Source organism: Equus caballus, chromosome 10 (genome assembly GCF_041296265.1).
Source record: "Equus caballus isolate H_3958 breed thoroughbred chromosome 10, TB-T2T, whole genome shotgun sequence".
Classification (NCBI taxonomy): Eukaryota; Metazoa; Chordata; class Mammalia; order Perissodactyla; family Equidae; genus Equus; species Equus caballus.
Window position 1 is genome coordinate 80,357,040 of NC_091693.1, and position 27,188 is coordinate 80,384,227.

The 27,188-nt window shown below is 36.8% G+C and overlaps 1 protein-coding gene across 6 annotated transcripts in view; it reads left to right on the forward strand.

The window, feature by feature from the left end:
• TRMT11 (tRNA methyltransferase 11 homolog) overlaps positions 1 to 22,345 on the forward strand; it is a 58,424-nt gene extending 36,079 nt beyond the window's left edge. For 4 of the 6 annotated variants that reach the window (XM_023651031.2, XM_023651027.2, XM_023651030.2 and 1 more), the window contains 2 exons: positions 1,592 to 1,712; positions 21,792 to 22,345. In XM_023651031.2, the coding sequence (XP_023506799.1) occupies positions 1,592 to 1,712; positions 21,792 to 21,923 (253 nt within the window). In that variant the 3' untranslated portion in view covers positions 21,924 to 22,345. The remainder of the gene's footprint in view (positions 1 to 1,591; positions 1,713 to 21,791) is intronic. The other 2 variants (XM_070225479.1, XM_023651028.2) reach the window with 1 other exon arrangement.
• Positions 22,346 to 27,188: the final 4,843 nt, after the last annotated feature.

The window sequence follows — 27,188 nt, forward strand, 5'->3', positions numbered from 1 at the left end:
AAATAAGTATAAGAAATTTATATCTATTTTATTTTTGTATATATTTAAGTATCATTTTAATAAAAACACTTTGTAGCTCCACCAGGAAATAAAGGGTTATTTTTCCTTTACAAAAGGGTACATTACTAAGTTTGACAAACAGTTTCAGACATCTATAAACCCTGTTGTTTGCAAGTTTAAGGAAAAGGCTATGTCTCCTCTCTGTTAACACTTTTTATTTTAGTCTGTCAACCATGGTGTAGAATGTATTCCTTCATATCATAAATGCTTTCTATGAAGACTCCAAATTTGATGTCAACTAATGTAATAGAAGTACAACATTTCCAACTATATAGTGAACATTAGAGAATTATTAGGTAGAGTGAAATCTCAAATGGTCATTGCTTGTTGGAAAGCCCTAAGGAAGGAGGCAGAGAGTGACTTCAAGAGAATTCCTTCCACTGATAATAAAGTGAAGTGCATTATGAATGTTGCTTGGCAAGTGGGTGATGAAGGTTTTGAGCAGGTGGTTGAGGTAATGAGGGAGAGCTTGTTGAAGGTCAGAGAGACCTAGAGAAGTAAGTAAAAGAGTGTGGTGAGGACAATGTTGATGCATTAGAACTGGAAGCTGCGATAATGGTGGTCTTTTACATGAAGTGCTAATCAGCACCTTTTGCATTTTGGATCAGAGCTTTACAATTTCCCACATAATAAATGCTTGCAGAAGCTATCTAGAAAGGTAAGAAGATTTTCAAAGGAAAAATAAAAACTGGCAATCGGTATTCTTAATCATACCCATACCTAGTGAGCCCCTCCCCTGCTCTTCTGCCGAATTCTGCTCTCTATAGCCGTTTTCCACACGTCTTTCTCCTCTTTCTTCTGCCCAGATTGATGCCAGCAACCTGTCAGGTGTCAGGTTCTGAATGACTAGCCTGACTGTCCTGCTTTCTCGGTGTCATCATCTCCATTCACACAGGACATGTGCTACACAGCAGCAGTCACCACTGCCATCATCATGGCATTGGTTTTATTTCGTGGTTAAGGTGACCAGAGAACTGATGTCATCTGTAGTGTTTATTTTAGTAGTAGATTATTTGAACTTTTGTTCTGTATTTGTAAAGTTAATGGAGGTCTCAAGATGCCATTAAAATTTTGCAGGGGCACTTCATTTTATAGGGAAAAATGTGTTCTATAGTGGACTTTATACTGTGGGAATTTATAAAAATCTCCAGATGACGATGTCAAGGGGTTGCTGTACAATGTATTTCTGCCCATGTTACATGGTCTCGTGGGATCTTTAGGATGGAATCATTGTCTTGTATTTTTGTGGTTTAAATGCTTGGTGCTCTACAACAAAACATACTTGTATCCTCTCTCTCTTACAGGTAAAAAGTTAAAACTGCTTTTTCTGGATGTAGTAATATTAAAATACTTCACTTTTTAAAAATATGGCTTGTTTATGACTTACGGGTTATATGGGTTAGCATTTGTGAATTAAAATAGTACAGCATGTAATGGGAGGATGTCCCATACCACACTGGATAAACCCCATGACCATCCTGTGTGTGGTGTACACATGAGTGTTCTTAACAGTCAGCTGTTCTTTCTTCAGATACATTGAAGAGATGGTTCCCTCGCACCCTTGCCTGAAACTCATTAGCAACTGTGAGCAGAAGCTTTCCAGTCACACATCAAGGCGCTTGATAACAATGGAAAAGGTGAAGAAGTTCGAGGTAAATTATCCTAGTAGTTTTTGGATAAATTATGAAAGAACCCGAAGTAGATTTTTTCTAGTTTTCCTCTAATGGAGTTTGGGACTGTTAGTCCTTGATTTTTTAATAATTATTTCTGAATTCAGGAAGAGGCAGATATGAAGAGGTTTTTGGCATTTGGTGGGATTTAGAGGGTAGGAGTAAGATATAGAAGTTGAAGAGAAGAATAGAAATAAAAGTTGACTTTAACTTCCCAGGATTTATTTGACATCCTTGTCACTAACTCAATTATAAAGCAGAGAACTCTTAGTTAAACAACTATTTTCTAATTAGCAATCTGCTAGTTACTATTTTATCCAAAAGCTGAATCTACTTGATTGCAGACTATGCTGAAGAGAACATGTCACTTTATATAAGGAGAAAGTAATTTTCCCCCATCTGTTAGGGCCCAAGACTTGTTCTCTTTCCTTGTCTCACACACACACATACACACACGTATGCATAATTAATTTAAGCTTGAGAAGAAAGAACAAAACATCTGTTATTTCATGTCCAGATCAGAATTGATATGAATAATGCCTCATAATGGAGCTTAATAAAATCTACAGAAGGCTCCTTGGGCTCTGCTTATCTATATTGACAACCAGAGCTCTCCCAAATTCTCCAGAAACTTGGGCGAGCCCCATCTTTGCTTTGGATCTGTAGGGCAGGTAGAAAAGAATAGGGTGTTACTGCCTGAAGATTTTCTCATACCCATCTCTGCTCTGCATTTGATTTTTTTCATCTAATTCATAGCTTATGGATTCTTTCACAGTAATGAAACCTAATATTTGTAGAGTGCTTTTCTATATATTGTTTTATGTATTTGCTTTCGTCTCCATTTGCTCTCTGTCTCTAATTTAGATCTTTATTACCATATACCTGGTTTATGCTGATAGTCTCCTAAATTATCTCGCTTGTTCCATTTTTCACACCTCTAGTTCTTTCTTGTTAAACGAATCTTCCTAAAACACCACATTCATTATGTCACTTCTTTATGCAGAAATTTTAGTGACTCATTTTTATTACTGAAAAAGGTTCAGAATTTTCAGTGTGACATAAACTTTCCTCAATAATTAGGCTCCACTATCAGGGTATTTCAGAAAGCTAAGCTGTATACATATATAAGTAGTTGATTGGTGTCTACTTGGTGTGTGTATGTATTTGTATACTCACATACATATATATGCAAGGTATATGTGATGTAATTAAAATGAGAGTATCTGGTAGTCAATTTTAAAACAAATACTAGAAGTTTATATTCAAATGACATATATCCTTTGGGTGGCATCTTGTATTCATTACATTTATGTCATAATTATTCAACATGTTCTTGAAACTTTTAGATTAATATTTAAAGAAATATATTCATATTAAACAGTTATTTTGCTTTATAACACCACCTTGCTTTTCTTCAAATTGTATTTACTGGTCTTTGCTGCTCACATTTCGTATACCAGACAGGTTACTTAATTGTTGTGTTTTGGAAATCAAATCCTGTTCCAAGGATGATAATTACCATTAAACATTTAAAACAATAAGCAGATTCAGAAATCCCAGAAGAGGGGTTCCAAATTGTTTAACATAGTGATAACCTTCCAAAGTGACAATTTTGAATGACTACCATTTATTTGGATATACAGTAGAAACCGTCTCAACTAACCTCCATTTCAAACTTAGTTGATTAACCAGTCCTGGCTATTCCTGCTCTAAAACACAATGCCTAATGCCTGTAATATGTGAGATACTTTCAGCTGGTGAGTTGCTTGATCTTTACTATATCTGTACACTTCTGTACCTACTAGCTGCATTGTCTGTTTACCATGAGTTGGTTGTGTTTGTTCTATGAGCTGTTTATGCCAGTTATATTTGTTGTGGTAATTATGTAACTTAAATACTAGTTAGACCAGTGAAATATGAATGTGAGAATAAAGTTGTCATTTCTGTGAAAACTAAGTCAAATGCTGTAGAAAGATAGGATAAAGTGAATTGCTAAAAAAGAATCTTGGATTGGGAATGGGTGAGATAAACTATAAAAGTTTGGAGAAAAGTTATCACAGTCTAGGTTTCTGTACCCAGACTGTTTTGTAAGAGTCTTTAAGTTCCTGCATCATTTTGCAGAAGACCAAAACTGGAAATCTTTTTAAGTCTTAATTCTATATCAAAAGATTGACAAATGAATATACAATTTTTTAAGTTAAAATAAGATGTTTACTGTATTTACAAAGCATTTTAATTTTTCCTGCTTTTACTGACTTTTTCAATTAACCAACTGTAGTTAGGGCTGCCATAACAGAATACCACAGACTGAGTCGCTTAACAGAAATTTATTATCTCACAGTTCTGGAGGCCAGAAGTCTAAGGTCAAGGTACCGGCAGGTTTGGTTTCTGATAGGACTTTTCTTCTTGGCTTGCAGACAGCCATCTGTTGCTGTGTCCTCTGTGCACACACGCTGGTGTCTTTTCCCATTCTTATAAGGTCACCAGTCTATTGGGTTATGGCCCCACAATTATGACCTTGTTTAACTTTAATCACCTTCTTTAAGGTCCTGTCTCCAGGTACAGTCATATTCGGGGTTAGGGTTTCAACATAGGAATTTTGAGGGGACACAGTTTGGTCCATAACACTAGTGATTACAAGTCTATAGTACATTGAATGAGAGGCTTCTGTTATATGTTAAAGTATACTGTTTTCATATTCTCCTAGTTAGTTACTTCTCATGTATATGTTTATCTTTTAGTATTTTGAGGGAAGTAAGGCATTTGATAATTCAAATAGTAACATTGTAGCTCTTAGAAATCACAGCACTTAATGTAATTATTTGAGTTAATAATAGTAATAGTAACTAACATTTATGTGCCAGGCACATGAGTAATATGCGTAAAAAACAAATATTACCTATAGATTTTGTAGTTTTAAGTCTTGATATTAGAAAATAAAGTGAAGGGCATCAGCATTCTTTTTCTTTGTTGAGGTATAATTGACATATTATGTTAGTTTTAGGTGTACAACACAGTGAGTCAATATTTGTGTACATTGCAAAATGATCACCACAATAAGGCTACTTAACAGTTGTCACCACACATAGTTACAAAGTATTTTTTCTTGTGATGAGGATTTTTAAAATCTACTCTTAGCAACTTTCAAATATGCAATAAATACAGTATTATTAACTATAGTTACCATGCTGTACGTTACATCCTCATGATTTATTTATTTTATAACTGGAAGTTTGTACCTTTTGACCACCATCACCCACTTTGGCTCACCCCCTGCCCCCACCCTGAGCAATCACCCATCTATGCTCTATATCTATGAGCTTGGTTTTTTTGTTTTGTTTTGTTTTTGTAGATTCTACACATAAGTGAGATCATACGGTATTTATCTTTCTCTGTCTTATTTCAATTAGCATAATGCCCTTGAGGTCCATTCATGTTACAAATGATAAGATTTCATTCTTTTTTTATGGCTGAATAGCATTCCAGTGTGTGTGTGTGTGTGTGTATGGTTATGTGTATGTATATGTATATATATACACCCCACATTTTCTTTATCCATTCATCCATTGATGGACACTTAGGTTGCTTCCATATCTTGGCTATTGTCAATAATGCTGCAATGAACATAGGAGTGCATGTATCTTTTCAAATTAGTGTTTTTGTTTTCTTCTGATAAATACCCAGAAGTAGAATTGCTGGGTCATATGATAGTTATATTTTTAATTTTTTGAGGAATCTCCATATTGTTTCCCGTAGTGGCTGTACTGGTTTACATTCCCACCAACAGTGCACAAGGCACATCCTCACCAACGCTTGGTATCTCTTGTATTTTGATAATAGCCATTCTAACAGGTGTGGGGAGATACGTCGTTGTAATTTTCATTTGCATTTCCCTGATGATTAATGAGGTTCAGACTCTTCATGTGCCTGTTGGGCATCTGTATGTCTTCTTTGGAAAAATATTTATTCAGATCCTCTGCCTGTTTTAAAATCAGAGTGTTTTTTTTTTTTGCTGTTGAGTTGAGTTCTTTATATATTTTGGAGCCCCTTATCAGATATGATTTGCAGATATTTTTTCCCAGTCAGTAGGTTGCCTTTTCATTTTGTTGATGATTTCCTTTACCATGTAGAAGCTTTTTAGTTTGATGTAGTCACACTTGTTTATTTTTGCTTTTGTTGCCTTGGTTTTTGCTGTCAGATCCAAAAAATCATTGCTAGGACTGATGTCAAGGGGCTTACTGCGTGTGTTTTCTTCTAGGACTTTTATGGTTTCAGGTCTTACATTCAAGTCTTTAATCCGTTTTGAGTTACTTTTTGCATATGGTGTAAGATAGTGTAAGTTTCATTCTTTTGCATGTGGCTGTCCAGTTTTCCTATCACCATTTGTTGAAGAGACTGTCCTTTCCTTGTTTGTATATTCTTGTCTCCTTTGTCATAAATTAATTGACCACATATGGATGGGTTTATTTTTGCGCTCTCCATTGATCTATGTGTCTGTTTTATGCCAATACCGTACTGTTTTGATTACTGTAGCTTTTTAATATAGTTTGGAATGAGGGATTGTGATGCCTCTAACTTTGATCTTCTTTCTCAAGATTGGTTTTGCTATTTGGAGTCTTTTGTGGTTCCATACAAATTTTAGGATTGTATGTTCTATTTCTGTGAAAATTGCCATTGGAATTTTGATAGCAATTGCATTGAAACTACTTTGGACATTTTAACAGTATTAATTCTTCCAATCCATGAGCAGGGAATCTTTCCATTTATTTTTGTCTTCAAATTTCTTTCATCAGTGTTGTATAGTTTTCAGTGTACAATCTTTCACCTCCTTAGTTAAATTTATTCCTAGATATTGTATTCTTTTTGATGCAATTGTAAATGGGATTGTTTTATTAATTTCTCTTTCTGGTAGTTTATTCTTAGTATGTAGAAATGCAACTGACTTTTGTATATTGATTTTGTAACCTGCAACTTTACTGAGTTCGTTTATTCTAACAGTTGTTTGGTGAAGTCGTTAGGGTTTTCTAAGTATCATATCATCTGCAAATAGTGACAGTTTTACTTCTTCCTTTCCAATTTGAATGCCTTTTGTTTCTTCTTCGTGCCTAATTGCTCCAGCTAGGACTTCCAATACTATGTTGAATAAAAAGTGAGAGTGGGCATGCCTTCTTCCTGATCTTATAGGAAAAGCTTTCAGCTTTCACCATTGAGTGTGTTAGCTGTGGGCTTTTCACATATGGCTTTTATTACGTTGAGGTACTTTCCCCTATTCTGACTTTGTTGAGAGTTTTTATCATACATGGATGTTGAAGTTTGTCAAATTCCTTTCTGCATCTATTGAGATGATCATGATTTTTATCCTTTATTTTGTTAATGTGGTGTGTCACTTTGATTGATTTGTGGGTATTGAACCATCCTTGCATCCTTGAGATAAATCTCATTTCATCATGGTGTATGATCTTTTAATGTATTGTTGAATTAAGTTTACCATTATTTTATTGAGGATTTTTAGATCTGTGTTCATCGGAGATATTGACCTGTAATTTTCTTTTCTTGTAGTGTCGTTGTCTGGTTTTGGTATCAGGGTAATGCTAGTAAAGCGTTCTCCTTGTCCTCTGTTTTTCAGAAGAGTTCGAGAACGATTGTTATTAATTCTTCTTCGAGTGTTTGGTAGAATTCACTAGTGAAGCATATGGTCCTGGACTTTTGGTTTTTGGGGGGTTTTTAATTATTCAGTTTCTTTACTGGTAATTGGTCTGTTCAGGTTTCTTCATAGCTCAGTCTTGGAAGGTTGTATGCTTCTAAGTTATCTGTTTCTTCTAGGTTATCCAATTTGTTGACATATAATTGTTTATAGTATTCTTTTATGACCCTTTGTATTTCTGGGGTATCAGTTGTAATGTCTCCTCAGTTGTAATGTCTCCTTTTTCGTTCTGATTTTATTTATTTAAGCCCTCACTTGTTTTCTTAGTCTAGCTAAAGGTTTGTCAACTTTATCTTTTGAAAGAACCAGCTCTTAGTTTCACTGGTCTTTTCTATTGTATTTTTAGTCTCTGTTTCATTTATTTCTGCTCTCATCTTTATTCCCTACCTGCTACTAACTCTGGGCTTCAGCTGTTCTTCTTTTTCTAGTTCCTTGAGGTGTATATTTAGGTTGTTTATTTGATCTCAAATAAAAACGTGTATTAAACACTTGTTAATACATGTATTTATTTTAATACATGTAAAAAACAAATATTACCTACAGATTTTTTAGTTTTAAGTCTTGATATTAGAAAGTAAAGTGAATGACATCAGTGTTCTTTATTTTGTGGGCTCCTTAAGCAGTACTTGCACCGTATAATGGTTATGATGGTTTGAAACACTGTTCAAAAGAATTGGAAAGAGGAATTTATAGAGAAAAGACTAATAATTAATGGAACCACATAATAAAATAGTCATTTCTATTTTGATGTCAAAATTAAGACCCACTGTGGACAATTTCACATTTGCTTTCCCCGAGTTTAATTTAAGAAAGTCTGGTATTTTTTTCCAGACTTATAGTTTTCTCTAAGCAAATTTATTTGATACTAAGAACAAACAATATAGAATGATCTGAGGATGCTTCTGAGAATTTTTCTTCTGCATAAAAATGATAAATAAGGTCACTCACTTTAGATATTTTTAAACCTGTAAATGCAGTGCTAATCTTTGTTTGGTTGCCTTTTATCATTTTAGTTGTGTCCTTTCAAATTGATTTTAAAAAATAAGGGAAAAGCCTAATATCAAGTAATTTTTTGAAACAGTCTTCACTTTATAAAATCACATTTAATCAGTGAGTTTTAACTAATATGGAGTTTACTGTAACTGAAAATACTTTGTCTTATTAAATTAATCATGTTTGGTTTTTAATTAATTACTTCATTTCTACCTTCTGTCTGTATGGAGAGGAATGTATATAATTGCAGCAAGATCCTAGTCCTTTATAATGCAAGTGATGACATGAAATTGTCAAACAGTTCTCGTACGCGTCTAACAAATTATTCTCAGGCTTGTTCAGTGTTGTTGATTTTGGCAATGGAAGACGATTAATTTTAGATTTTTACACTTTTGTATTCTGTGTCTCTTCATTTTTGATTTGTCACTTGTGAGGTTTAACTTTAGTATAACTTTTGGCCCACTTGATACATTGTTACAAAGTGTTCTCCCTCTTTCCCCTTTTAAAATATAAACATAAGTTATAAATGCAAAAAATTGTCTAAAGAATATGGATGTTTCATAAAATTTTGTATTTTTACATTATTGGTTATAGTTTTTAGGCTTGTTGAGCATTAGTAGTAAAGAAGAAAATTCTTGCTAACCATGTGAAAATTATGAAGCTGCCTGATAAGAAGAACCAGTTGTTTGTCATTATTCCCTCTTAATATAGTCTGAAAGCTGAGGAGTGATACTTAACACTTTTCTAAAGCTTTATTCTTTACAAAGCTTTCATGTCCATTTGACCGTATTACTTTGCCCGTTTTAGAGATAAGGAAGTAGCCTAGACCTTGTTCAGTTCACTTCAATGGGAAGTGGCCAAGTTGGGACCAAAACTCTTCTTTGTACTTGAAATTCTGTATCCTTTTTCTACATTATATTATGTCTTTACCAAAAAACACATTTCTACCTGTATGCTGAGATTAAAGGGCAAATATGCTTGAGTGGCATATTATTAGTTTCATTCAAAGATAGGCTTTCCTTATCGCTCATGGGTCCATGGTAGAATGTGATTTGTTTTACTGGATACATTTTTCCTGTTGATACAACATCTAGTTGATGCTGCTGTGTATAGTTGTGGTCACGGCGGTTATTCTAATAAAACATTTTTGTCATATAAAATTCATAGGAAAAAAATGATAATCTCCAGAGTTGTCCAGAGCAGATCAGAGTACAAATGTAATAGTTATGTTTTCAGTGAAAGTTACCTAAAACAATACTCTCTCAACCTTTTCTACCAGAATTCTTGGATAGACAAAAGAGTACCCGAAGTAGCCATTTTCAAGACTTCCTTGAAATCTTTTTTAAACATTCATGCAACTTTTATACTCTGTAGTACTTGTTTAAATATAAACAATTGCACTAAATGGGCCATCATCTGGCCTATTTGTTTTGTGGCTTGTTTACTTGACCTGCTAGGTTAAGCCCTGAAGTATAGGTAAGTGTAATTCTAGATACTATATGGACATTAATTTAGACTAAAGTTAAAATATTGTGTAAATCAGTTGTCATTAGTTTTTATAGCTGGCCAGTATAGTTCAGATGATTTAAAATAGGGAGTATTGGGAGGTCATAGTCTCAGGTGATGAAAGTTAATATAATGTTTTATTTTGGACTGATTGAAAGAGTCCAGTAACATGAAGCTGTTGAATGTTTCATGAGTCAGAATGGAAGGTGGCCAAAATTGAGGGGTTTGACTAAAGGACGGAAAAATTTTGCAGCTATAGAGGGAGAAAGAACCATTAACATTATAACAACGTGTTTTAAATGAGGAAGAGAGAGAAGAGACACTGAGGTCACTTGTTTGAGAAGATGACTCCTGGATGACCTGAAGTGCAAGAGTTAGTCTTTGTGATGAGTAGGTTACATGTTAGAATGATAGTAAAGCAGAGTGACTCATCATGAACTGTGGTGTTTTGCCGAGATAATGCTGTGCCTGATTCTGTTATGCATTATCCTTTCTCAGGATTAATGTTGTCTTTTCTTTGGCAGCTATTTGAATTAAAGGTGGTTCCTTCTGGTTGACCTTTCTTTCTGAAATATTTTGTTTTTTGTCTATCTCTTGCCAGGACGGTGGATATTTTCCTTTTGATTAGAGCTCTGAAATATTAGAGATTAGGTATGAAGTATTTCAATCATATAACATGCCTGGTGGGAAGTAGATTCTACTTCATTTATCAGTGAGAAAAATAAGGCAGGGTGACACTAAGTAAGAATGTGGTAATTGGATATGAACTTAGTCTAGGTCTTAATAGTACAATATGCGTTACCTTCAAAATGTTTGTCTGTGTGAGAGAGACAGAAACGAGAGAGAACATTTTTAACAACTATTTTGCATAGCAAAGAAGGAAATTGCATTGTCTATAAATTATGTTTTAACTTGAGATTCAGTTTGAAAAAGGCTTATAAAGCAGATAGAAGCCTGGTGGTGCTGCATGAATTCAGTTTCAAGGATCACATTGTCTCCTTAGTTCTGAATGAATTGCTTTTGCTATTAGTGGTACTTTTCCTTGAATTTATGTCTTAGAGGGTTTCCATTTGACTTTTTCTTTTATACTTCTACTAAACTAAATGATTTTGCCAAACAAACTGGATTTTCTTTTCGTCTTCTCCACAAAGCCCCCCAGTACATAGTTGTGTATTCTAGTTGTAGGTCCTTCTAGTTCTGCTCTCTGGGACACCACCTCAGCATGGCTTGATGAGCAGTGCTAGGTCCATGTCCAGGATCTGAACCGGTGAAACTCTGGGCCGCAGAGGTGGATTGCACAAACTTAACCACTCGGCCATGGGGCCAGCCCCCAAACTGGGTTTTTTATTAAGTTAATGATGTCAAAATAGTTTTAAATTATTTTTTTCTGGTAAACCAAGAAAAAGCAAAAGTCTGTTCCCTACCAGCTCCAGGAAGGCAAGCATTTTAAGATACCTAGATCCTTTTACTTATGGTATTATTTGGATATGACTCTTATTTGCAGGAAAAAGCAGTTCTCTCAAGGCAGAAAGAGCATCTGTCTTTATGCTCCAACTCTAATGCTCATATTTTTCAAGCTATGACAGTAAAACAGTCTTTAATATACTGATGATATAGAATCTTAGGCAGAGGGCAGTTGCAAAATATAAAGTATGATTTAGAAGTCCAAGGTAAGAATGGTTTAGAGAAATGGGAACTTTATGTGGGGAGTCAGCATAATCCTCTGGAGCTTCTTTTATAATTCTTGAATGACAAATTTTCTACTTTGTATTTTTCTTTATCATATGGTCATTTAACTTAGAATTATCTTTCCAGGGTTTTTTCAAATTCAAATATGAATTTGTATCTTCTTCCCACTCCATGACCCACTAAGAATCCAACCCTGAGATTTTAACATGTATTTTTTTGCCCAAAACATAAGTGTACAATTTAATGAATAATTACCAAGTGAACATCTGTGTAACCGCTGCCAACGTCAATATTAGAGCGTAATGCTGCACCCCAGAAACACCCCCTGCTGGGCTGTTTATGATTGTAAACACCTCCCCCTGCAGGTGGCCGCTAGTCTGACTTTTATGGTCATCGCTTCCTTACTTTCCTTTGTAATATTATCACTATTGAATTCATCCTTCAGGAAAGTAATTTTGCTCGTTCTTGATCTGTTTATAAATGCATGTGTCTCTTTACTAAATTTTTCTTTTAATGGATTATGACAGTTTAAAAAGTCATCTAGAAGATGATTAGTTTCCAAGTTAAAGTGAGAGAGTATGTAAACATGTGCCTGTGCATGTTTTGGTCTGTTTTTCACCCTGTGCTGCTTAGGGTAAGAGTCTTCTTAATTTTATTTAAATATCAGAAATAGTAACTAATAAGTGGTCATTACATTTTTGTCTGGTGTGTTTCCCCTGTGTTTTTTCAATATTTGAAGTAAAGTTTTGAATTTTATCAAGTTACAGATTTTAGTGGAGAGCATGTATTACGTACTTATAGTTCTGTATCATCATGATAGCACGAATATCCATGATGGTCTTTTTACAATTACAAAGAAATTATGTGTTAAGTGCCAGATGACTAAGTTCAGTTGTTAAATGTCACTCACTTTCAAAAGTCTAGATATGAAGGTTTTAATATATATTAAAATGTTTTAATAGACTTTAGGTAACTTAATATCTTGCAGAGTAATGAAATTTTTAAAAAGTACAGATTGTATGTAAATAGCTAATTTAGGGATGAAGATTTCCAACCTCACCTTATTCCCATTAAGAATAATGCTAGAAGTTTCTTTTAAGAGTACTGGATGCCAAACGTTTGACCTGCTTGTCCTTGGTTTGGAGATGGCCTAGTGCTGTTTATAGTTGTGTAACTTTAGCACAAGTGGTTTCTATAGCTGCTGTCCAGTACCAGATGGAGAACAGTGGGGAGCTTTGATAAGGGGAGCAGGATTTTTAAACAAAAGCTGGACATGGGTAATTACCCTGAAGCTGAACTGCGGCCCATTATATTCAGCACTGTCATTTACATTTCATTTCACTCTCTGCTGATTACGAGAAAGAAAAGCTGCCCACTGTTTTCCTCTTCCATCTCTTTGCCTTCTTCCTCTCACCTTACTTTAGAGTATGTCAGCTTTAATCTGTTCCATGGATCCAGAAGTCTTTCCTGACAGAATCAGATGGGCATTGCCAGTTTGGTGGCTTTCACTCTGATGACAGCATCATTGGTTTTCACTTATCATAGAACAAGTTTCATAAGCCATTTGTATTCAAGTGTTTGCAATGAAACTACTGTTTTGTATACACTGCTGTCACTTTGAGAATATCAGTGACTTAAGATTAATACTAGTGAGGTAGGAGAAATCATTATCTCATTATCAGGAACTGTCAGTAAGTAAAAAGACAACTTAAACCTGACCTATAATTAAGATAGGAGCCATTTGGTTTTCTTATGAATGGTTTTCAACTTCATCTCCAAAGTGACACCTTTCTAGGGGGAAATCTCTTGTTTTTAAACAGTAATTTTATAAATTGATCATTATCCTTAGGTATTTTCATCGAAGTTTGCAGGATTATATAAAAGTTGCTCATTTGGCAGTAAAGAGACACTATGAGAGAATTTTGGCTTTAGTCAGAATGTGGATGGGGAATGGTGTGAGAGATGAGGCTGTAGGATTAAGCACTGGGGGGTCCAGTTTGTAGTAGAGGATGGGTTGAGGGCAAGGAAGTTGAGGAAATTCATTCCTGATCACCTCATTTTTTTCTCTGTAAAGAAGGATGTAAGTTTTTTGTTTTGTTTTTTTTGAGGAAGATTAGCCCTGAGCTAACATCTGCCGCCAGTCCTCCTCTTTTTGCTGAGGAAGACTGGCCCTGAGCTAACATCTGTGCCCATCTTCCTCTGCTTTATATGTGGGATGCCTACCACACGTGGCTTGCCAAGCGGTGCCGTGTCCGCACCCGGCATCGAACCAGTGAACCGTGGGCCGCCGAGGCGGAATGTGTGGACTTAACCGCTGTACCACTGGGCCGGCCCCCAGGATGTAAGTTTTTGATGAGAGTGAATAAACAAAGATTATGTAAGGTTTGGAGGACAGGTGAAATTTTGGAAAAGGTGCTATGAGAAATGAGAAAGAAAACTATGTCTTTTAATGTTTTCTTACATTCATGTATTTTTCATCTTCTTATATGTTTTCTTTCTCTGACTTGATTACGTGTTCCCTGAGGGGAAAGCCATGGCTTTCATTCTCTCAGGCTGTGTTTATGGGACCATTTGTGTAAGGTGTGGAGGCTACACGGACTAATAAGGCATAGTCCTTATCCTTAGAGAACTTGCACAGTAAGAGAAATAGTCACCCAGCCCATCCCGCATGATGCGTTTGGTCATGTAGTGATCCCTGCAAGGTGCTACATGAAGAGCAGAGAGCACCTACCTGAGGAGGTGGTGCTTGAGTCGAGAGGAAGCCAACATTGTAAGCAAAGGTACAGAATCATGAGAGGGGGTGTGGTGCATTCAGGGAACCCTAGACATGACTGAATACCAAGTATTTGGGTGGGGAAGTGGAAAACCACAGGGAGGCCTAGTGGTGAGGCTCTTTACATCCCAAAGAGTTTCACGTTCATCCTATTGGTGATGGCAAATCCATGAGGGATGTTAGGAGAGTGGCAGAAGTTCAGGTTTTCGGAAGGTCATCTGAGCTTGAATATGCAGGCGAGTTTGAGTTGTGGAAAGATCCCTGTGACACCAATGTGGAGGCTCCTGGCGTGGTCATGTGAGGATGATGAGGCCGTAAACTCATAAAGGTAGAGTTGGAAGTTGTAGAGGAGATAATGGAATTGAGAGTTTTGGTGGAGGTAGACAGGGCAGGACTCGATGACTGATTGGACAGCTGGGGTGAGGGAGACAGGAGTTAAGGTTAGCTTTCAGAAATCTGGCTTGGGGTAACTGAGTGGATGGTAGTTTTCTTGCATGTATTTTTTCCTTCCCCTCGCCCCTTGAAGGACATGGCGTGGTGTTGCTTTCTGGGCTACTGCAGTAGTCTCTGAACAGATTTCCCTGCTTCTGCAATTTCTCCTGCCATTACATTTCGTTTACAGTAGCCAGAGTATCTTTCAGAATGTAAAGAGATAATGAAACTCCCCTCCTTAAAAGTCATCAGTGACTTTCTGTGTAATTTAGAGTGAAATTCAAAATCCTTCACATAAGCTTTAAGCCCAGCCTGATCTACTGTGTTTTCTCTCCGATTTCATTTTGTGCCACATTCCCTTTTGTTTACCAAGCCTTAGCCACTCTGGCCTGCTTTCAATTCCCAGAATGTACTTACCTCTTTCTAGTCTCAGAGTCTCTCACAATGTGTTTCTTCTCTCATGTGTTCCCTAGAATGTTTCTTCTCCTCTCTTTGTCTGAGTAAGTTTAATTCATCCTTGAGGTCTCACATAAGTGTCACTTCTCAAGGGAAGCCTTTCTCATCCATTCTCTTCACCCCATCTGGATGTCTCCTTCCAATCTTAGGGAACCCTTTTCTTCTCAGTGTTGTGTCACAGTTTGTAAGTATATATTTGGGTGTAGATTGTATAATGTCTTTCTGCCACTAGGATATAAACTCTGAATTCACAGACCTTGACTGTTTGGCTCACCACTCGATAAATATTTACGGAATGGATAATAACTGTTCAGTGAATATTTTGGACCTTTCTAGAATAAAAACAATCAAATTCAACAGTATTTAAATCATCCCTTTGAAGGAAGAATAGGAACAGTTAGATATGGCTAGCTGAAAATTTTCTTTTTGAAAATGCACTGAATTTCATCATTACCCTGGCATCACTCTTCAAAAATCAGTGTTACCAAAACATTTTAATCTCATGATGCCTAAGCCTCTTTTCTCATGAGAAGCAAACCAAAAAAGCAGTTGAATCGCCTTACTCTGGAAAATCATAACACCCTCCCTCTATTTGAGGAGATGATAACAAAGAATGGCAAATTTCTGAGAGAAGGAAGAAATTGGAAGGATAGTTTTACCCAAGTGGAGTTCTCGATGACAAATCTTTAGTTCCTTTAAAGTCTGAGCAGTTCATGACACTCAGTTTGAGAAACACTGTTACATATACGTATTGTGACGGTGCAATCCAGTGTCATTCGTTCCATTTAGAGTGTTTCAAATCTTACTACAGAATGCACAGTTTTGTTTCTTTTCTTGAGAGTTTGTTCCCCTTTAGATTAATATTTATTAAAAATTATAAGTGGCTGAAGTACTTTCCTTTTAATGTCTTTTTTATTCTTTTTGATGCTCTATGTTTGATCCAGAGTTGTAAAAATAATTAAGGATTAACTTGAATAAGGTCTAGTTTATGTACTTTTTCTAGAGAATAATTTGCAATTTTAGTTTGGACATTGTTGACAGTGATACACTTGAGAATCACCAAGGTGAATATGTATTTGTATATTTCCACATCGTTCTTTAAAACATGAAATAGTGTGAATAAATGCTAGTCTTCCCTGAAGGAAAGTGGCCGTCCTGGTCATGTTGATGCTCTGTGACTCTAGACGTTTACAACAGTCGGGACTCACAAACAGTGAGGGAAACAGCGTTGCTGACTGTCAGATGTCTGGTCAGCTCTGTTTTAAAACTGTCTCTATCAAGAAGGATTTATCTGCTTCAGCCAGCAGAGGGCAGTGTACACATAAAAGTACACCTCCACTTGTAAGGCTTCCTTTGGTTTCTTTGGCAAGTGTGTTAAAATTCCTCGAGTGGTTTATGTTTAGAATTAGCAGTACTGATAGGACAGGAAATTGGCTGGGTGGGACAGTGGTTAAAGGGATTCTGTCTAAAAGTTCAGATCTGAAATATGTGCTACCATAGCGTGGCTTTTTAGTGAGGAATGTCCTCTAAATGTCAAACTCCATTTTGAACGACCCACTATCTACTGTGTGGGAAGTTAACTCTTTAACCAATGTTTTGATGTAATTTCTACTAAAGAAAAAGTGTGATGTTAAAAGCATGAGCTTTGAAATCCGATCTAGGCTACACTTCTGGCAATGCTACTTATTAGCTGTGTGACCTGTGGCAGATTATTTAAACTTGCTCAGTCTCCTTTTCCTTATCTGCAAATTTAGATAATAATCTGCTGTGAAAAGATGCAGAAAATTAAATACTTGGCTTATGTAAAACACATAGTTGTTGATATATCTTAGTGCTTTCTTGAATCAGAACTTGTGTATTTCTTGTCATAGTTACACACTGTTTGTCTTACAAGGTTACGTGATAGATCTGAAAGCTGTATATTTCCATTATGTGGCCATCTGTAGCTAGCATAAATTTTCCTACAGAAACTCTTAATTTCTGGTTATAAAAAATGGTAATAAACAGTAGACAGTGTAATCAACAATCTTCATACTTTTTCAGATCTCCTTAACTACTACCATGCTCCAAAATTTAACCAGTAGTTATGAAATTTGGGAAAGGTGTTCTGTAATCTTTCATTGCCATAGTTTTCTCTCTTGACACTTCCTCATTCTTTGTGTGTTTTTATTTTCCATGAAGTATTTCTTGCTTACTGAAGATTGACAGAACTCAGGTTTTATGATACATAGATGATGTCATGACTGATAGTGATAGATTTGGAAGTGTTAGAGACACGAGCGCTCAAACACTGGAGCAAGTCTGAGTTAATGAGGGACATCTAGGATTGTGTTGCTCGAGGATACTCTTCTCCTTTTAAGTAAACACTTTGGCCTTTGGATACTGAGTTGAAAAAAAATCTGCAGATATTCTTGGTTAAGATGGGCAGGGAATGTGAACAGAAGAGTCATGAAAAGGTGATGAAAAATATGTAGGGTTGCATATCATCATCTCAAGTGTAAGCCTTGATAAACTAAACTAAAGATAGTATGAAAGAAAGAAAAGAAAAAAACAGCGAGTTTGCGTTATTCTTCAGCATCGAGGTAACATAAATTCGGAATGCTGCAAATAGTATATTTCATATGGACTAGGGTGTATTTTAAATGTGTGTTGTTCATAGGAGATGATATTTACATGTATGATATACATGTGATGATATGTGGTAGACCATAGATATACTGAATGTCTTATGTGGAACATTTTATGAACCATGGCTTTTTCAGTTAGATGAAATGGTAGCCACGGTCCCTGGAGTGTCTGGCTTTCCCTGGAGAAGGACTTAGGCTGCTAGGTCATGGAAAGGCCCTTGCCGGATCCCTAGTACACAGGGGATTTGGAGCTTTTGGGTTCTCGAAGAGTTTTTGTTATGAGTGTCTTTATTTCACAATCAGGGGGCAATCAGTCTTGTAGAAGGAGCCATTCCATCATAGGATCCAAACACATACCACACATTGATTCTTCTCTACTCCCTGGGAGATAAAGAACATAGGAGTTTTCTCTTTTCCCCAGAGATTGCATTTCTAAGGGTAATAGTCTTTCCCAGCTTTTCCAGTAGCACATATTTCTCTGCGGCTGGGTCCCTGTAGCACTGAACATGTGGTCTGTTAGGGCTTATTTTGCTTTTACTTTATTCTGAGGGAATCTTGAGGTCTGAACTATTCAGATAGAGGATGTCATAGGTAGTACATAGTTTCTTGATAACCGTGCATTAGCATAGGTTTTAATCATTACTTTTGAGTTTTCCAGGCTTCTGCTGTTCATTCCATCTCTGACTCTGATCTTTATATTCTCTGTTCTTTATCACCAATTTGCCCTATTTATATCATTCAGGTCAAAGACAAGCGATTTTGCTAAGCTCTGTCTGATCTGTGAAGAAGGCTGTCTTCCCTTGTGCTTTGGCCTTTGTCTGCTGCTTCCTCTGGGGAGCCACATGATCAGCAGCTTAGGTGGGCTGGGCACAACTGCGCCCCAGTCCGTCTCAGCGCCCTCGCTGTCCCACAATGCCTCTGCCTTCTGGAAGCACATTTCTGTCCTGTCTTACCCTCCTCACCACTGCAGCTCTAGAATATTCCGTGAAGTAGTCCACAGTGCATTCAACGTAGGGGTGATCTTGCATGGCCTAGAGGACTCCCAGGGAGAAGAGAGGACAGAGGACAGAGCTGGAAAGGACCTTGTTGCCTGACAGTGTTCTGATCCCTCTTGTACAAGAGAGGAAAGTGAGAGGACATTCAGCAAACTGAATCCAACTCCCACACACGAAGAGAAAAGCCTCAGAATTGGGGGAAGTTTGAACCCATTTGGACTTTAGCCAGGAACGTTGGCATATTAGGTTTGCATTTGAATAAGTTGAGTTGGGTCTCATTATGGAGAACAGACTGGAGAGGGAGCCATTGAAGGCAGGGCAACTGGCCATGTAGAAAAAAACAAGGCGAGATAAGGAAGGTATAAGTTATAGTACCGGAGTTACAGGTGAAGAGGAAAAATGGATTTGAGATATTTAGGATGCAGAATCTAAGATTTTAGGACTGACTAAATGTGAGATGAAAAGGGAGCGGTCTTTGACCAAGATTGCTGATTTTGATGACTGGGTGGAGAATGATGCAAAGAGCTGTGAGGAGAAGTAAAGTGGCAGGAGAGACGTCAGCATCTGGACAAGCTTTACAGTATAGCCAAGACAAGGCATTTCTGTGAGGATGAAGCTAGTATAGTTCAGAAAGTGGAGATGTTTTCTAGTGATCTTATTTGATATAAGGGCAGAATTTAGGGCCCTTGGAGGAGTAGATGGTGGCATGTCCCTTCCTTTTGTATGACTCTTCAGTCAGACTTTTGATAGTTGAAATGCACAAGCTAAGGTTAAATGCTGGAACATTGCTCTGTGTTGCTGCTGTCTCAGGTACAGTCCTGAGCTGTGGACCAGACTGGAGACTTCCTCAGGTCGACTGTGCTCCTAGGGTTATAAAATCCCTCAGGCATCCCCGTGGCTCCTTCAGTCTCCTCCCGGTATGAAAATTTTGTGTTGTTGAAATAATCCTCTTAGTTCCTAGAACTAAGCTAGTAGTACTGCTGATCCAGTCTCTTCCTTTCTGGGTAGGCAGTGCAGCTATCAAAGCCTTCGTCCATCACCTGTTTATTCAGAGGTTCTGCTTCTTGAGTTGGGGAAAAAGTTAGCTCTTTTGGAGGAAACCTCATTCTCTTGTAGGTTATAGTCTCTGGGGTCGATAGACGTGTGTTCAATTCCTGGCTCTGTCACTTAGCAGTATTATCTTGGGTCTGAGCTCTTAACTCATCTGTGAATGGGGATAATAGTGTACTTTTCTCTTAGAGCTGAGTTTATATTAGATAGAGCATATAAGGCATTTAGTGTAGTTTTGGGCCCATAATAAATACCTAGTAAATATTATCTTTCATTTGGTATTCTTTAATTGTATACCTACAGGTTGACTAGATAAAATTTATCTTTTATCTTTCGGGGATTCCATGGCCTGAAGTTAGTAACCATTGGCATGTTTTCATGTGCTTGCAGGAATTTGGAGCTGTAACATAGTTAGTGCCATAAAACTTAAGTAGCCACCTTTTTTTTTGATGAATCAGGAAATCTGGATATGTTTAATAATTTATTTTTTGTGTAATTTTTTTTTTAAGATTCTGTGACAAAATCGTTTCTGAATAAACAAATCACCCAATATAATTTTATTTTGGCTAAACCTGGGCTTTTATTAATGTTAGATACGAGAGAAAGGATGAAGATAGTCATCTCGTACAGAAATAAGGAAAAAATATAAAAATATCTTGAGGATTGTTATATTCCAGATGTATTTGTAGATATCATTTTGATACTGAAACCAGGATTAAAAATTAGGTTTCATATTTTCTAATTGTGTTTCTATACCTATTCTCAAAATCACATTAATCTGCGTGCAATTGAATATGAATTTGCAGAAGTACATGGGAAATGATATTTCCTTCTTTTTTTTCACAGATTGGCACCTGAGCTAACAACTGTTGCCAGTCTTTTTTTTTTCCCTGCTTTTTCTCCCCAAGTTCCCCCAGTACATAGTTGTATATTTTAGTTGTGGGTCCTTCTAGTTGTGGCATGTGTGACCCCGCCTCAGCGTGGCCTGATGAGTGGTGCCATGTCTGCACCCAGGATCCGAATCAGCGAAACCTTGGGCCACCAAAGCAGAGCACACCAACTTAACCACTCGGCCACGGGGCTGGCCCCGAGATTTATTTCTAATTAGATTTTTTTCCACGGTTTGAGATGGCTAGTGAAATTGGGTGAGAAGCTGATATTGTGGTGTTTTCTGTTAGTCTTCTTATCCCTCAGTTGTCTAAGCTGAAATAGGACATTCTAACTGAGATGGATATTTCCAGTGTGCATATGTCAGTCTGAGCTCTAGTCCTTACCTGGCACTGGAATCTAAACATGTGGAAATCACTTGTTTAGCCCATATCTTCATCTATTGTGGTTACTTTTACTTAAAGTTGCCAGGAATCATTTATTTCATTAACTGAAGGGAGGTATACACCTAAACAGTTTTATTTATCTGTATGACATCATACAAATGCAATAATTTGTTGTTACACACCTTGGAGTAGAAGCTTCCCTTGTTTGATAGTTCTTATAGTCACAGATGATTGTGGTTCGTGCTGAACTGGGAGTCAGAAGGTGCCTGTGCTTGTCTCCGCTTGTCTTGCCTGGGATGATTCTCTTTGTCATCTCTGACTCTCTGTTTTCCCAGTAAAAGTATTGTCCTCTCTGTGCAGAAAGGATCAAAGGAGATGAAGTAGGTGGATACCCAAGCATGATACAGACATAAAGTGGTGGTACATTTCTAATTCAGGTGAAAAAGAAAAACACACATGCACCAGAGTGAGATTTTGCTTCAAGTAAATGACCACTTTGGTTGCAAGCTAGCTGAAGAAATAACTCAAATGTCGTTATTTTCTGTATTTTCCAACCAACCAGAACCGGGACCAGTCTTCACATCTGCCAAACGATCACTCTCTGCTATACCAAGGCCATAACTCCTTCCGGGAGAAATATTTCAGTGGGGTGACCAAAAGAATTGCCAAGGAAGAAAAATCTAGCCAGGAGTGAAAATTAAGATTTTGACAATGGAGAAAGAATAAAGATTTGATAGAAAAGACATCTGGATGTGAACTTTTAAGTATGATCCGGAAAACATGTACTGTTTTAAGTGATTTTATGTAACAAAATAAATGCTACAAAGTAAATTGAATAATTCTTGTAACATTAGCTTTTTTTATACACTATTTTGTTGTATGTGGTCTTTTGAACCTTATTTAATTTATATTTGTACTTTTAAGTATTATGGCAATTGAAAACAGTTATATTTTTGGTAACTAATTTACAAAGGGAACTAATAATGACTTTTTAAACAGGTATCTGCTGGGCATCTTATAGGCAGTCAGTAGTGATTGAGAATTTATTCACTGGATAGATTTGATTTGGTTTTTGATTGTAATTGATTTAATAAAGCTTACTGAGGATTCCTAAAATTGTGTGGTGTTCAGTGCTTTCCAGGGGGGATGTGATGAAGGAAATGAATTTTTATTTATAAAATCCGGACAAGAAAGTAATAACAGTGATAATGGTAATGATGAGAAAGGCTAAGACCTGACAACCTTGAAAGATTCCAAGCTTCTTGAGGCCTGCCCACATCTGAAGCTCGTCTGTACCTTGGATTGGCTCCTGCATTCCTAAACCTTGACTGTCGGTCCAGTTAACTACCCACAATTTTTGGGTTAGAAAGTAACTGATAGTTAACAGCAGTAACAACAACACAAATCCTTGATGGTTCGCTAATGGTATTAAGCCTAATCAGAGCTCTTTGAAATAGAAGCTGTATTTTTCTTGAAGGAGAAACTTTGCTGAGTCCACATTGTGTCCATCATGAAAATATCTTGTTTGAAAACCACTATACCCATTAATTCAGGATGCTAATAGCTTTCTTGCTTTCAGTGGTCAAATGTACCTCAGCAGGGTGGCAGTAAATGAATCCTCTCCCTTTAACCAGAGCTTATTTTTATTTATGTTATTATTATTGTAATGTTACTGCTGGCTTTTATGGACTGACAGTTTGAACGTGCATGGCCTACGACCTCCAAAAAAACAGTGCTGCCCAAGCAGAGAGAGAGAGCAGGCCGTCCACTTAGTTCTCTCCTGTCCTGCAGCTCTGAGTTTCAGCAGTGGATCTCAGACATTTTAGTGATTGTTTTATTTGGGTTTCTGAATGTGATTTGTGGTACACTGGGGAAAATCTAAAAGTCTTCAAGGGTGATTTATTTTCAATATTTCTGTTATAAACCATCTTATTTAAAATATTTTGAGCTTATATGGGGGGTGAGTTTGAAACTTTGTAGCTGACTAAATTTGGAATATGAGATTTTAGCCTTGCCCCATTTTTTGGTTGTCACCAAAATTAGTCCAAATAGTTCTGGAAACATTGCAACATTAATTTTAGTCACTTTGTCCTTAAAAATTATCCAACATTTAAACAGATATTTCAGATTATTTCTTATTACCACTAATTGAGGTCTTCTGGTCATTAATTCTTCTTCATTATTGTGAGGCTTATTTTCATATGTATCAGTAAGTTCAGTCTCCCATTCTTGAAATGTCTCTTGGCTCAGAATGAAGTCATGTAGTTATTATAAAGTTGATACTCAGAAGTGAAAAAGAAACCTGGTCACTTTCAACCAATTTTTTTTTAAACTTTTTATTAAGATTATGATAGTTTACAACCTTGTGAAATTTCAGTTGTACATTATTGTTAGTCATGTTGTAGGTGCACCACTTCACCCTTTCTGCCCTCCTTCCACCCCGCCTTTCTCCTGGTAACCACCAATCAGTTCTCTTTGTCTATATGTTTAACTTCCACCCATGAGTGGAGTCATACAGAGTTTGTCGTTCTCTATCTGGCTTATTTCGCTTAACATAGTACCCTCAAGGTCCATCCGTGTTGTTGTGAATGGGACGATTTTATCCTTTTTTATGGCTGAGTAGTATTCCATTGGATATATATACCATACCTTTATCCAATCATCGGTTGATGGGCACTTAGGTTGCTTCCACGTCTTGGCTATTGTAAATAATGCTGCAATGAACATAGGGGTGCATGGGACTTTTGGAATTGCTGATTTCAAGTTCTTTGGATAGATACTCAGTAGTAGGATGGCTGGGTCGTATGGTATTTCTATTTTTAATTTTTTGAGAAATCTCCATACTGTTTTCCGTAGTGGCTGCACTGGTTTGCATTCCCACCAACAGTGTATGAGGGTTCCTTTTTCTCTCCAACATTTGTCACTTTTTGTTTTGGTTATTTTTGCCTTTCTAACAGGTGTAAGGGGATATCTTAGTATAGTTTTGATTTGCATTTCCCTAATGATTAGTGATGATGAGCATCTTTTCATGTGCCTATTGGCCATCCATATATCTTCTTTGGAGAAATGTCTGTTCATGTCCCCTGCCCAACTTTCAAACAATTTTGATTTTAGAATGGAGGTTTCAAGTCCTCTTATTCTACAAAGAGAGACTTTATTTTCTGGCATCAGGATCTTATTCCTTTCTTCCAAGTTACAGCAGATCATTTCCAGGAGTGCTTCAGTTTTATATGTATTCCTCCTGCGCTTATCAGCAGGAATATCACCCAGCAAAATGCATGCCTTTTGGATAGTCCTGGAGTATGAATTTACAGTATAATCTGTGAGTGAACCCTAGGTGGTCTGTGGGCTGGCCTATTAAATGTTTATAATATGACGAAATCTATAATTTTGTTTCTGGCATATATTAAATACCCATAAAATCCAGACGGTTACCTTCCTGGTGTTTCATCAGAAGTACCCTCCTACCTATCCGTCCGGGTGGGCATGTTTTGCTGCGATAGCTGGGAGGGAATCGTGGAGTAGGTGGTCTTTGGTGTGTTTAGCCAAAGTGGCCAGCAGATTTAAAAAAGCTTAAAATCTGCTACAAATTTCTCAGCCACTTCCTGCCCAGGGTGACCCAGGTTTGGGCCAGCTCACCACTAACTTCCTTATGACTAATTCTTTAAATACAAAGATTGAGTAATAGAACATTTTCAAACCGTTTAAACTCTGGGAGGTAGGTCTGTGTTACCACTGTTTCCTTGTGGAGGAAACTCACTTAAAATTTGAGATTCCCTATATATTTAAGAAGAGTGGTGATTACAACAACTGAAAAGAACCTTATTTCAAGTTTGGTAAGGAAAAGTAGAGTAAGAGTTAATATATTGGATCTATTGTAGTGAATGTGTTTATATTATTGGAAGAAAAATATGCTTTTAAAAAGTTTGAGACATAGAAACAGCTTTTGAGGTAATATCTTTTATTACTCTTAGAATTAAAGAAGTAGAGATTTGATTTTTTTATCATCAGGCAAGTAGATGTTAAGATCATGTTATCTAGATGCCAGTATAAGCAAATCTGGCTCTTGACTCAAAGGCCTTAGTTGTTTTGGGGTAGAAGAACTGCTGACATACTGTTCTCAAAGTATTGTCAAGTGTTGCTAATCCAAAGAGATATGGAATAAAACATAATGTTTATGTGTCGAAAATTGAAGGTGACGTCTTTTGGGGAAATGATCTTCTTTGTATATTTTAATAAATCTCCCTTGAAAAAGCACAGTGCAACTAAGCTGATGTTAATGGTTCTAACAGAAAAAAAAATCCTGTGTAGATAAAGCAGAGCATAAATAAATAAATTCATTAATGGAGCGTAGGGGTGGAAATGGAGGTGAGCGTTGCTGAGAAAATTGAAGAATTTATTGTTGAGGCCGGCTCCGTGGCTGAGTGGTTAAGTTTGTGCCCTCCGCTTCGGCTGCCCAGGGTTTCGCTAGTTCCGATCTTGGGCGCAGACATGGCACCACTCATCAGGCTGTGCTGAGGTGACATCCCACATAGCACGACCAGAGACACTCACAACTAGGATATACAACTGTCTACTGGGGGGCTTTGGGGAGAAGAAGAAGAAAAGAAAAAGATTGGCAACAGATATTAACTCAGGTCCAATCTTTAAAAAAACTTTGTTGATTTTCCTGTTTGACCAAAAGGGAATAAATTTTACCAGAATAAGGACCTTGGCTCCCTTTGGAAGAGTATGGTTTTGTTCCGTTATGAAGTTATTTAGAAAACTAAACACTTGTAAGAATTTTTTTTCTTAGAAGGATTGTATTCATAGATTAAGCGAAGTCTACTTTCATTTCCAACTCACTCCCATTTTTGTCAGATATTTATCAAGTAATGTGGTTTGTAATCCAAACAAAAAAAAAGTGCCTCAATCCAGAACATACACATGGCCACAATAACACTAGACTGATGGTGTTTGTACTTTATGAAAACATTGAGATCTTCTCTAAAACAGAGTGGTTGGAGAACATAAGGTCTAGAGTGTAAAGAGTTGTAATGGAATGATAAACATATCTGTGATTCTATCTAGCCATAGAGTCATAGAGACAGCACATTCCTGTCTATCCTTTGGGGTGAAAAGCTTACTAGAGAACTTGACCCTATTCTCTTAACAGAGGTCTGCCTCAGGATGCTCAGAATTTTCATTGTTCGGGATAAGCAAATTGACATTTAGACATAACTTGAGGCCAACCTGGAATTTGGCTCTTATCCCTTCCTTCCTAAGCTGTTGTAGACAGGCTCCTAGGGGGTTGGAGGCTAAATTGTCATGGCAATCTCTTAAGAAGCCTGGGTCCTGGAACAAAATGGGGCTTAATAGATGAATGTTAGCATAAGCCAGCTTCACTTTGTGTAACTGCTAGCCCTATTTCATGGGATAGTAGGATGTGCTTAGTATATTTTGTTCTGGAATTTGAATGTTCTTTCTAGGATAATCATATTGCAGTGATGCCAAACTGAACTGTCTAAAAAGGAATCTGCTTTGACCTCTGTGACTTTAAAATCTCTCCTTTAATCAAGGCTTCCTGACTCTCTCCTGAGGGCTTATCAGAAGAACTCTGTTTGTCTAACATCCAGCAGTGAAGATTAGCTGGGCTTATGTGTGAAGTTAGTCAAATTAAAAAAAAAAAAAAAGGTTGAGAAAATTAAAATTGAAAATGTAAATGGTACTTGAGTTGGACTTTGATGGCTTGCCCAAGTATTTTATCTAATGTGTTGTAGGTTTGTGAAGTGGATCAAGATGGTCAGAGTGGTATTGGTGAGCTTTGGAAATCTGGAAAAGCTCCTTTGTATTTGTTTATTGTTTATAATCATGGACTCGAGTATCTCATCAGAAGTCTGAGTGTTTCCAGCACAAACAATAAAACTTTTTTTTCCTACATTGTTTCATTTTTCTATACTTTATATCTGTTGGGAGATAA